Raw genomic sequence first — 14,011 nt, 5'->3', positions numbered from 1 at the left:
TTTGTTTAGTTAGTTATAGTACGTACTACACACACACACACACACACACACACACACACACACACACACACACACACACACACACGTGCGGATTAATTGTTATTATAATCAATGCACATGCTTGGCTAATCTGTGACTATTTGTCGGGTCGCCAACAAGCGATGTATTCGTAAATTATGCGAGAATATAATGGAAATTGTCATCATCGTCGTCGTCGTCGTGAGAGTTAAATGCGGGACACGTGGAATTCTGGCGCTGTCGACGTCCGATGTAAACGTGATCATTTTGATGGCAATACGTGAGAGCGGCCGACCGTGCTTGGTTGACGTTAGGGTCAGCGAAAGATCGTAAATCAAGGTCGCGAGGCAGACATTTTCTACTGTCTCTCCGTTCTGGCAAATTACGCCTTTCGTGGCGACGCGCAGTAAATGAGAACGCGATTATCAATAAATTCGAACGCCGTCCTCATCGCTGGCGACTCATAATTTGCGATTAACGTAAACTCGAAAGTTGTGAAACGTGCGGAAATCCAGCCTGCTGATTTTTTAACGCGAGCCAATTCGGGCGAGGACAATCGAGTTGACTTTCGAAACTTTATCGATTGCCCCGCGTTTTCATTAACGGCTGTTTAACCCAACACGGCGCGGCAATTAACAAAGATTATTGTTCGGCTTAAAGAAATAGTTCGAAAGCTTACTAATTGCATAACCACGAGGCAATCGATATTTTAAATCGATATTAAATGCTATATTATTCGAAATCTTGAAATAATGATAACTAAAATGGCTAGACAAAGTAATAATACTAATACAAGTTAATGCAGATTGTACCAAATTAACTCAATTATTAAAAAAGAAATTTAACGCTTAAAAAATAAATATTACATACAAAAATATACATTATCTTTGTCTAATTTAAGATAAAATATCTACTGCTAAAACAGACAGATATCTCTTTATCAAAAGAAAAAATATTTTCATAACCGAAATTTCTGTTACAACATGTCTATATATAAAACATCGCATATTTTTTATTTTTCAAAAAATTGAAATTCCTTCCACACGTTAATTCGCCTTTCTTCATGCAAAATTCTTACCGGCTTCGTAAAACTTCCGCAAAAAGTTTCAATGTTTTTTTTCCATTACAACGACTGCTCAAAGAGTTTAATTACAATTGCCCGTTATACACTTGATCGAATTTAATTATTGTGTAAAATTGACGCATTCTTTGAAACAGTCAAGTAGCATAGTTATACACAAATCACGAAATAAAAAGACAACAACGTATCTTTCGTATTAAGAAACTAATACATATCGAATTCTAATCTACAAAGAGCATATATTTTTTTCGAATTGAAGTACAAAAAAATAAAAGTAAAAACCTCGGCTTTAAAAAAGCAGAGAAAATAAATGCTGCATATGTTTTAGAATCCACTTTGCAATATTACGAGGTTGCTATCACAAGCAAGAAACCACTTACTTTAATACATCTAATAACGAAAACAATGCGGAACAACAAACAGTTATACAAATATTATGATATTATTACGCAGATGACAATTGCAGTGTCCATATAGTTTCGTAGGACCAAAATGAACTCTATTATTATCTTTTGTTAATTCGTTGCCTGAGAGATAATATTCTCTTTATATTCTTGATTGTAAATGTTATTTACGATATTTATTTCATGAACTTTACATTAAAGGCTGGAGATAATAAAATACAATATATACATAAAATCGAATATTGGATACTCTTGGAACTACGTATATTAAAATAAAAATGAAATATTGGATAGATCATTTGAAGCAAATTGATTTAAATTATAATTATAAGATATTATATATAATGCAATAATTGTAATTTCTTCCTCATTAATTTATATAATAAATAAATAAAAATAAGATAAATTGATTCACATCTTCTTCAATATGGAAAATATGTCGAAAATACGGATGTAAAAGGTTGTTGACTATTAAAACGTTGACTGTAACACGCCGAACGATGAATTGACCATAAATGGAGATAGATGCAAATTTTGATCTTACTTTAGTGCGTACAAGCCTGCCATATTTCGCAACACATTCGCGATACGTTTTTCTGACACGTGTGGAAAACGTGCATACAAATTCGCGAAGATCAACAAGCAAACAAAATATGTGGTCGAGAGGGACGGAAAATCGGGAAACGGGGTTGCGGAGAGTAGGCGGGAGCGGAAATAAAGTATCGCATGTCATATTTGCGCGGCGATTTGGTAGCCGACCAACGTTATCATAAAAATCAGAACGACGATGCGCGAAGGTTCGCGGAGAAATGAACGATTTCTCGGACGAATGAAAGAGCACATCCTCGGCAATGGAGCTGCCGCCGCCTTGGCCGACACGGCTGGCGTATCGATCCAACGGTACGCGATAAAAATCGGCGGCGATACAAGGAATACCGGTGGCGACCCGTAGAATGCAGCTGTCAATATTTGAATGATACGGTTACGCAGCCGCTGGTCGATAGTGTGCGGATTCAATGCGGTTCGCGGTGCAAGATCACGTTTCGGATTGCTCCTTTGATCGTACGATCCAGCTAATTAATTTTGTAAACTGCATAAATCGATTTTCGCAGCTAACGCTAGATTTTTGAATGCAATATTAATTTTACAATATTTTGAATATTATATGTTGCTTGATGTGAGAGCAAAACATCTAAAGATTCGCAAATCTGAAAGTATGAAGTTAATTTCTTAAATTTTTTAAAATTACATAATGTTAACGAAAGAAAGCGAAGAAAAAATGAATTAAACAACATATTTAGACAAAATTTTTGTTATTGTAATAATAACTTTCCAATCTCTTTTCAGTAATAACCTATATCTAAGCTTTTAGTGTTAAGATTTTATTTTTACGCTGAATAAAATTTGTGTAAATATAATTAACACAAATTTGGAGATATGGCAGTGCCTCAGCGCTACGATAAGCGCATTCGAAATACTATACTATACTAAATACTATTATGTGAAATAACGCAAATTCTGTATATTAATAAGGCTATATTAATATCGTTGGAAAACATTTCAACTAATCATATTAGATATATTAATATTGCTCCGAAAACGGCACTGAAATACGATTCTGTCCTATGCGAGCGATGTGAAAAATATATCATTGCGCATCCAAAATCGAATCGGAAATGGCGCACATTTATTATTCAGCCGTTTGTTCGGTGACTTAGAGTTCTTGTCTCGCGCTTTTACGTTGAAACGGAGCACGGTGAGATATCACTTTTGTCCTGCGAGCGCGGTTGTAACGTTGCGAATAAACCGATCTCGGCAGCCATGTGAGAATAAAGCGAAACGTCTGGGCGGTACATCTTAGGGGATTACCGATTGATACGCACGTTTTAATAATAATAAATTCAACTTGGAAATATGATAATGATATGTACTTTATTCTCTAAATTTCTTGGAGTAAAAATCTCACTCCAAAAGAGTTAAATTATTGTCACTATTGAAAAAGAGCAAATTTTTCACTCTTTTTCAATAGTGACAGTATTTTCACTCTTTTGGAGTAAAATTTCACTTGAGAGAGTATAATGGTGAAAAGAAAGCGTATATTCGCGATTGTCGATAGGAACATTGAGACAATTACATCGCGCAGTAATAAATCCGATATAATTATTGAAAATGCAAAGGGAATAATGTATTCATACATCAATGATGAACAATTAGTTTTCTTCTAATAATATGCAGACGATGACGATAATAATAATCTTATTGGTTTTCAAACTTATTTAAAATTAATCAAGTTGCATGATTATCCTTTGAATGTATGTAATAACTCTGTTAAAAAAGTCATGATAATAATGAGACAGATAGATAAAAAAAGGGAAAATCAATAAGCACAATTGCGCATCGAAACAATTAAACGTGATCATTGCTGAATAAAAATTATAGTTTTTCGTCGTTTAAGATTATAATATTTGACTTATTACGTTCGATACATCTTGACGTGATATTTATACAAAAGTATAATTATCGCGAAAAAATTATCTATATTTACAATATAAAATTAATCAAATAAAACAAACAAAATGCGATCAATATGTAATCCACTTATTATTAGATATCTTTTATTAAACATTCATATATTGTGTATTGATACGATTTCTTTGATCAATTATAAATTTAATAATATTGTAAGGCAATTTGAATATTTAGAAGATAAAGAAAATAATCACGCATAAAATTGATCAAATTGACTGAAATACTTTTCTTTTATTAAGATTTCCAACAAATTTTTGAAATTGTTTTCATCAAACCAATAAGATTTTTCTAGGCAAAATATAAAAATAAAGCTAAGTGTATTTAGGACAAAGCGCAGTAGATAAAGTATAAACAATCAATAATGAAAAAGATATTATAATTATATTGTGCCAATTTTTACGTTTAATAAAATCGTTGCGCATTTGATAAATTAACTGAAGTATATGCTTGACACAGTTCTCAGTAAATTGTTAGTTGCCGTTAATTAATCGGACTTGTTTGTCGTGATATAGTTTTTGCTTTCGAACAGTTTTAATTATCGCAAAAAATTGAAATATTAACTATTTTGATATTTCCATTGAACAGAATCATCACGCATTGATAAATTAAATAAATTACTGGTGTGTTCTGCTTTATTAACCTGTCATCAATTAAACCATACATTTTATATGCTCGATATATTGACTCAATTTAATACTGGAATAACTTTAAATATATAATACAAAAGTAAAATAAAATATAGCGTAATTATTTCCACGAGTCTGTTTTAATTTGAAGCTTCATTAAATTGAACATTAAGTTTCAATATTCTATTGTAACTAATTGAGAAAATTTTGCGGATTATAGTACAAGCAAGTGTTATGTTTGTCGCTCGGAAGATAAAATTATCACGTCAAATAAATCAAAATCTATCTAGTAGCCTAAAAATCACGTATCTCTTGTCGCGCGACATGTATCTTGATGTTAATCTTTACCTCTGAGCAAGTAGGCGGCGAGCATCATGTCCTTGAGCTGCGGAAGATAGAGGCCATTGAGCAAACCGTGATTCAAGTAGTTCATGTTAGGAAGTGGACTGTAGTTCAGCCCCGGCCTGAGGTGATTCAGATTCGTCAAGTGACAGGGATGGCTCAGTCCATGATTCAGACCTTGATCCTCACCGAGCAGCTCGCAGATCCTGCACCGAATCTTGGTCATACTATCGATTCCCTCGTCGTCGTCGTCCAACGCGCACTTGTCAAACTTGTCCCGAATCGGTGCCACTTTGATCGACCTTTCACGCCCGACAGATCGTAAGATTCGAGCAGAAGTTCTTTTCTCCAGATATTACAAAAATATATTTGTAACTGACTATATCACTGTATGTGACATACGCGCACTCTGCCACAGCACTTCACTCTCGACTCTTCTCCCTCGATTCTCTGATAAATCGAAACGAAGACATCATACGTTATACATATAATACAGAAAGTTATGAGACTTCATACGATGGGGAGACTTCTGAACTTTCTCTCGATGTTAAAATCACGATATAATTTTCAGATTTAATTGCTAGACTCGCGTGTCTGTAGTAACATATCGCATATTACAAGCATGCGTTAATTATATTGAACGTTAGTATTAATCAATCTATTAAATATATCGCAATATCAAATATATATATATAAAGTTATTATTTGTAGCACAAATGTTAAAAAAATTTGATTAAAAGATCAAACAAGTAACAAATAAAAATTACGACATTCTTCTAAAAATATCAACTATGCTGACATTTATGGATATGCGAAACCTTTATTGAGACTCCTGAACTTTTTCTCGATGTTTAATCAGACTAAAATTAAAATAAATATAATTTAGAGATTAAAATTAATATAATTTTCAAATTGCGTTTAATTGCTAGATTCGCGTATCTGTAATATCATAACCATATATTGCAAGCACATATTAATTATATGTGTCAACGTTAATCAATATTAAACACATTGTAGATACAAAGAAAGTTTTCTTTGAATCTCTAGCACATTTTAATATTAAAAGGACTTGATAATTTAAAAAATAAACAAGCAGCAAATAAAAATTGCGATATTCCTCCAAAGATATCAATCTTATTGACACCGATAAATTAATTCTTTCACATTTGCATATATAACCCTTAGTGCATATGATGCAATTTTCGATTCTTTACTACACATGATGGATCGTGTTTGGGATAATTTTCCTCACTTTTTTACAAATATACAAAAATTATTAAGTAATTCTTACATATACTTCATCTTTATAAAGTATTTGTAAGATTAAGTGTTGAAAAAAAAAAGGAAAAAAGAGCGACTATTATTTAGTTAGATGTATTTCATAGTAAAAGAATTCGTAGGACAAATGATCCATCGTGAACTAAGGAATAATATCGTATCAGCGCTTATTTTCACTAATAAGAAATCGTGCTTCATATTTACGCAAATCTGATAATTCTGATAATTGATATCAATTAATGAATTTATTAATTGAAATGATTCGAAAAACGTGACAAACAATGAAACGACTTACTCCGACAACGACGGCCAACGCAACGACGACAATTTGCTTCGCAGCGATCTCGGCAAAAATTCACGCAGCGAGGCGTTCTGTCGCGTCGACAGAAACTGTGGCGCGCGAACAGCCGCGTTATCACGTTACGACTTATCAGCGGAATATCTGTCTACTGACCGAGCGCTACACGACGTCTCTAAGCCTGAGCCTCGCATTTCATACCAAGCCAATCAAGGCGCGGAATCGACGACCTTCGACTATCGGCCGTTTCTTCGAACACAACGGCCGTGATGCGGGAATTAATGCGCTTCAATTGTTAGCTCTCGATTTATATTGCCCTCGTACCTGTTGATCGTTAGTGTATCGACATAACGCATCGGATTGTCAATCGAGCCATTTCAACAAACCTATTTCAGATTTTTTGTGAGAGATGCGTCTAGGTTCTAACTGGAAATGGAATAATAAACTTTTTTGTTTACGTTCCATTTTCTATACTTCCTGTAGATTTGTTTCTACCGAGAATAAATCTCGTAAGCACCAGAGAGAGAATCGTTGCATAAATTTTGAAACATAGACAGCTCCAGAAATTTTCTTTTAAACATTTTTGTTCGAATTCAAATCAATTTTAATTTCGAATTATAACGCGATTTAGAGTTATAAAGATATTTATTAAAATTTAATGTTGAGAAATGTTAAGATGATATACAATTATATCTTTTTTAAAAAGAAATTAATATCAGATTAAAGAAAAAGATTTTATATATTCGACGTAAAAAGTAATTCTATATAAACGCTTTACTTCCAAATTAAAAAATAATCTTTCAGATTGTGTGTGAATTAGAAAAAAAATGTGATGATTGTTGGCAAGTATTTTCTATTAAAAATAGTTTATTTGTTGGTGTAAATCTTAAGAATTGTTTACAATAAATTGAATTTAAAAATTATTATCGAAACTAAAAGAGAGTACTTGGTTTATTTTATATAAATCTTTCTAAAGTAGATACCAAAAGTATCTTCAAGTCAGAGTAGGTAGTTGAAACCGACGGGCTTTCCGGTTTCTTTCATGTAAAAGCTGAGCAAAAGGCGTTCCGACCTTTTAACTCCAAGAAAAAGTTACCGCATCTCGCTTTGCGGTTGAAATTGATCTTGGCGACGTTTCACGACAAAGAAAACGTCTTTAGTGCTCGAAGAATAAATGCCGAAACATACGCTAAAGCGTAAAAAGCAATGTTAAATGAGAAACAGTGTATGCACGCGGCAGTGTATTTGTCAAGAGTTTCGGAGTTACCAAACTCCATAAAACTTCCAGCTCATTATTTTAACGCAATTTGATTCACCGAGAAGTTTTATAATGCATAGTGGCTTATGAAAGTATTTATGAACGCGATTTTGTTCAATTTATAGGTGCAACCCACTAGTTTTCGCGAAGCAAATTTCCTTCGTGCAATAATGTATAAAAAATCGGATTTATATAAAAATGTTGATTAAACAGAAACTACACTCATCATTATTATATTGATTTTTTTCCCCATGAAGAAGATATGGTTATCCTTTATTCTTTTCAGAAAAAGAAATGACAATTGATAGAAATGAATTAGGACAAATCGCAGCTGGAAGCCTCGATACAGTGAAATACAGAGACACGACTCTTTTATTCTTTGTCTACGTTCTTCTGCGGCAAAACATACTTGGGAGGAACAACCTTGGCCAAGTTCCGTAACGGAATATTGGAAATTCCGTTTCACGAAGCTATGCGATGTAATATGTTTTGGCTTCAAATCACTTAGTCCTATTTCTCGTTATGAACAACGTTTTGTTGGCAAATAAAATTTCTAGTTTACGTTTATTATCTCTGATATGTGCATTAAATCCGTTCAAAAATATTTCTTACTTGATGTGGAAATAAAAAACGATTATATCTATTATAATTGTAATATTGGAGAGCATATTACCGTATAGTTCTAGAATAAATTGATTTGTGAAAATAAATTCCTTGTGGATAGATATTCCTATTTTTTCGATTATTTGCAATCAAAGTTTATTGCGTATATATAGTCAGTTATAATTATCCGAATACGTATATGAAACATATTCGTTTTCATCGATAAATAACTAAAACGGAATGGAGTATATCGTGGTGAATGGTAACATGAAATCGTGGTCGAATGTATTTTTCCGCAGTTTGTCGATAAAAGTAACAAATCGTATAAATCTTCCATATGTTCGAAAGTAACTGTGATTGGTTACGCGTATCGAGCTTTAACGTTTAAAAATAAATAGTTAATAGTAAAAATGTTTTTGGACAGTTATCCCGGCAAATTTAACGCCAGTCTATATTTCTCCAATCATAGGATAAATTGTCAATAATCATATTGTTATAACACATTTCAGCATTTCTAGTATTTGAAATTATCAAATCAATTAAAGAGCAAGTTAAAGTCTTTGTAAGTAATATCAAATTATTATTTTATATGAAACAACAAGACGCGTACAAACGAAAATCGTAATAAAAATAAAGTGACTTGTTAGAATAAACTCAGAAAAGAAGATAAAAAGGTTGCCTGCATATTCCGAACGCAGTTCAACAAATTAGTGACACAAACAGCCATTGTGTTTCTCGATATAGGTCGCAAAGCGACTGTAGAAAACTGATATGTGTTTATTGAAGTCCTACTTTGACAATGTATTTTTCCTATCTATTACTGTTCGTTCTTGTTGGACTTGTATAGTCATGTGTATTTGAATTATCCAAGTCTATGTCTATAGTAGCGTTAGTATTCTTCAATTTAAAGACAAAAAGGAAATATTAAAATGGAAATATTTTAGATATCTATAAATACGCACTTTTATGTATTTTGCAAATTAATATAATTATAATAATAAACATAAATATATATATATATTTTTTTTGTCTATCTAAAATATATAAATATATATATATATATATATGTATTTTCCAGATAGCAGTATCCATACAATTCTTATAGTAATTTCAGTAATATGAATAATACGATCTTGATTATTATAATGATTAATACATTAATACATTACAATGATATAATGCAAAAATATATTATATCAAACGTTATTTTGTTGAGAGCCTAATGCAATATAAGGAATAATTTTTTTTTTATAAGGATGACGCTTACAAAATATATATTTGTGGAAAATTATCCAATCCGAAATAAAAAATATTGAGCAATTCGCTCTCTTTTGAACAAACTTTATGCGTTCACGATTAGATTTAGACTTGCATTTATCATGTAACTTTTTTGTTTAATTTTGAATAAATAAAAAACAAGAAGTGCAAAGCATGTGAAACAGTTAACTCAGCACTGCGAAAAAACCTTGTGCAGTCTTTTATATTCTGCCTTTCCATAATATCGTCTACTTTACTTAGCTCTTTTTTCTCTTGAAAAACCTCTTCCCATCTTACTCCTTCCTCTACTGTTTCATAGACAAAATTGAAGCAGGTGTGAAGTAAAATTGACGCTGTTTAAAGGTAATGTCACTTTGCTTCGAGTCTCTTCGTTTCAGTCATGCTTGATCGATGAATCGATCTTTTGTGATCTACGCGAGTGTTCTGATTTTTACTACCCATCGATAGAGATAATTTATAAAAAATATATAAAACTGAAAGAATTTTTTTTAATAATTTATAAAAATAAAATTTTCACTCTAAATTTTCATTAATTAGCATATATCCAAGGCATTGAGCTTTTAAATACATCTTTCACTTTCAAAACGTGAACAGAGCATGTTTATTAGTAATATAATTATAATAAATTAATAAATATTAAAATACACATGTTACAGCAGCTCTGTTAATTTATCATAACTAGAATAGAAGCAAAGTTCTATATCTTCATCCCTTTACTTCATTATTATGTGTTACCTATTTATTCCGTTATAATGCACAGAATATAGATGAATAAAAATAGCGTACGCTAGCAAACAATAACAAATCTTGATACGCTTTGGTTGAATATCTGCACAAGTACAGTTGATAAAACCGCTGTTGTTCGTTTTGCAGATAGCCAGATAATGTCCATTACGATATTCTACAGATGAGTAAATAAAGTTGGGTAAACTGAGATCGAAAGTATATAGCGAGGTGTAACAGAGTGCATTGTACTGCGGCATTTTGTGAGATTACTTTGTAAAATCTCTCTTCTTGAGAATTTTCTTCAACGGTTAATTACCGCGCACGTGAAACGGTTTTTCGCGAATGAAGCCGCAATGTTTTTCGATCTCTAAAGACATTGTTTAATCGCTCGACAGGAAAACATCTCGCTTCTCTTTGATTACGTTAGCATTGCTAATCCGCAAAACTGCGTTTACTGCCATCCACCCCCTTCTCTCATCTCCCCGGACACGGTAAAGGATCGCTCGGACTCAACAGCTCGTGCTTTATTTATGCAATAAAGTATAAGGAAGGCAAGAGACTGTAACGAGAGGGAGATTTTCTCTTTTGGTGCGCACGTGAAGTGACGGAGAGCAATGGTCTCGCGAGAAATCCGTTTGAATGCATCACCATGCGAATCTAATCCCAAATAAAGCGCGTCGGGACGCGTCGGCCGACCAAATAAAATCAAATGAATTATTAACGACGATAAGGACAATGGTATCCTTACGCGCCGCCCGCTGCAAGAATTCTCGCCAAAGGTGAACTTCGCTTGCATGCGCACGAACGCGCGTGTACATTAACCCCTTTCGTTCTACTGCGCCTGAATTGCGGACGTGCTTTTTCTTTGTATATAATATACAAGCATATAATTTTAAAGTGAGCCAATACTGTTATCGAATTAGGTTTTATGCTAGTCATTTCGTTTTTAAATGCATTGGATTGATAAAACTGTATATCTTATTAACAAGAATGTTGACGTGTAATAACCTTTCATTTTATATTATTTTCACATTTTTTTACAGATCAAAAGTGATTAATGTTCAGTCATAAATGCAAATAAGAGGACATAAGATGTGGGGAAAGAAAATGAGAATAGAAAATCAACTTAAATTTTAATATTTTATAATTATAAGTTAAGATCGAATACTTTAACAAGATCTGATTGTATTATTAAAAAAATTATATATGAGACAGAATGTTTGTTCCGATAATTGGCATCTTGAAACAAATGAAGTTTTAAGTATTTTAAGTATTAAAGGTTTTAACTATTACTCAAATCAAAATAAACTTTTCTGATATTACTGTGTGCACATTTCAGTAACGCATCGCAAATCAACCTCGAGTCTTGATCATAAATCATGTCTTCTCGAATAGTCACGCAAATGAAATGTCAACGCGATACCCGGCTACGCGCGCGTCGAGGTTTTACTCTCCGACATTAATACATTAGACACCGGGGCATGCCTTTACGAAGGATGAGAGATAAAAATCGCGTCGCTCGCGGAAGTATTTCCTCTTTGCCATGGCACTTTGCCACCCCATATTACCCCAACTTTATACAAACGCAGCAGCGGCGCCAGGGATTTTTTATCGTGCTCGGGGAGCCGATAAGGCCGCGCCACTTTCTCGTGAGTCATGCTTCCGTTCCGCGCATGAGGTGAACCCTTTGGACAAAGTGTTTCTTTCACATTCGTCATAAAATGATTATCGGAGCGACTGCGCGCAGATTACAATGCGGCCTGCGTGCGATACGCCTCTTGGCGTGCGAATACATTTTCCCCTTGTCGAGTAATGTTTCAGGAAGGTTGAAGGGACTCCTTCTTCGTTAAATGGCGAAAATCTTTAATTATTATCATGACAATACATGTGCATCTTTAATAAGTATAATTAAGTTCCATCAATTAGAGCTCTGATTTTGATACTTGGAATAATGAGTTTAATAAAAGATTCTGCACTAATTAAATACAATAATTAGATGGTAAATTGAATTCCAATGAAATGTTAGTTTTCACATATGATGTTTGTAATATGATCGATAAAAGAAATTAAGACTCAATAATCGATAATTTTTTTAATTGTAGTGAATCAGAGACTTAAAATTTGTGTTCGACTTTGATGTATCGACAATTATTCATTATTAAGCCTCTACATCTTTTATTCATCATATAAACTATGTTACGAACTATATTGTAAACTACATTTCTCACACATGTGAAACAAACTCATTTTATCAGAATCTGCCTTATAATTAATGTGGGATCCTTTGATCGTACAGTTTTACATTTAACAAATATAGAATAAAAAAATTTGCGTAGTAAATCTAAGCAGAGGTAAAGTTGATCTGCAAATAGCAGCGTAGCAAGAAATAATGTTGTTTCTTCAGGAGATGCAATGTAAATCACACTTTCCTCGTGCGTACTTTTTGTCGCTTATTAAGGAAACGACATCTAATGGTACACCGTCCTTGGGAAATAGTAGCCATTGTTCGACAGCGTAAAAGAAAGCAATAAGAATCGCAGTGTGATCTCATCCGAATCGGCGAGGCGCAGATTCGTGAATCAGATGGAGAAACCTTAGATAGCGTTTATAAGGAGCGGTTCGGGAATAAGATGCCAAGACGAAAGCGTCAGCCGTTCGATAAAGCCATTGCAATACGAATGCGAGTCGCAAAAATCCTACAAATCCGTTTGGTCGCGTTGCGAAATTTTGCTCGAGTTGCGTTGGCCACAACCTTATCCGAACCTTCTCGACTTTCTACCACGGAAATCGGCTTCCTCTGGTAAATCCGTATTCCGACAATATCACCGGAGCTCAGTTCGTGTTTAAAGTGAAAGATAAATGCGCCGTCACTCGGGACTTATATAAAGACAGGCCGGCGTCAACAAGTTGCATCATTTTCCGACACGAAGAACTCACCGATCATCGCTCGTGCACACGTCAAAACGACGCCTCGCGTGAAGTTACGCGTTTAGAATTAAAGTTATATTATACAGCGTTTGTAAAATGAACAAACTTTTTTGTTGTATATAGAAAATTAACAAAAAGATCTTAAGTATAACTTAAGATGTGTTAATTGTCATTGTTTATATTGTTTTGGAAAAAATACTAAATTTTAATAAATATTTGTTTGAATAGTTCTAAGTAAACATTTATTAAATGTAATAACATAAACATAAATTTATTTAATACAAAAATCATTAATTTGATTTAATTAATTCATTCATTGTAGTAAATATTTATTTACTATAAGTAAACACTTAATACTATTCAAAGAAATATATATTAAGATTTAATAAATTTTTTATCAGTGTAAATACAGCTGTACAATGCATGTAAATAATTATTTATAAAAAAGTTCTCAGTTAATAAGAGAGTTAGATAAGAGATTTTTCGTAATGATTTATTCTTTCTATCTTTTCTTTGCAATTTTCTAATAATTATTTTGTGCTTTTCTTTTTTGATTGATTTTTAATTGGTTTGTATCACAGAGTATTAGATTTTGAGTGCACAAACACCTTCAAGAGTTTCGATCGTGAAATGGCACAACTA

General features: G+C 32.9%; 1 protein-coding gene across 1 annotated transcript in view; it reads right to left on the bottom strand.

Annotated features, from left to right (window-relative positions):
• LOC105623298 overlaps positions 1-14,011 on the bottom strand; it is a 123,713-nt gene that overhangs the window by 52,650 nt on the left and 57,052 nt on the right. Inside the window, exon 5 of the mRNA XM_012204699.1 lies at positions 5,007-5,291. Within this exon, the coding sequence (XP_012060089.1) occupies positions 5,007-5,291 (285 nt within the window). The remainder of the gene's footprint in view (positions 1-5,006; positions 5,292-14,011) is intronic.

This window comes from Atta cephalotes, assembly GCF_000143395.1.
Source record: "Atta cephalotes unplaced genomic scaffold scaffold00002, whole genome shotgun sequence".
Taxonomy (NCBI): Eukaryota; Metazoa; Arthropoda; class Insecta; order Hymenoptera; family Formicidae; genus Atta; species Atta cephalotes.
The sequence above is the reverse complement of the archived record's forward strand: the minus strand, read 5'-3'. Positions and strand labels throughout refer to the sequence as shown.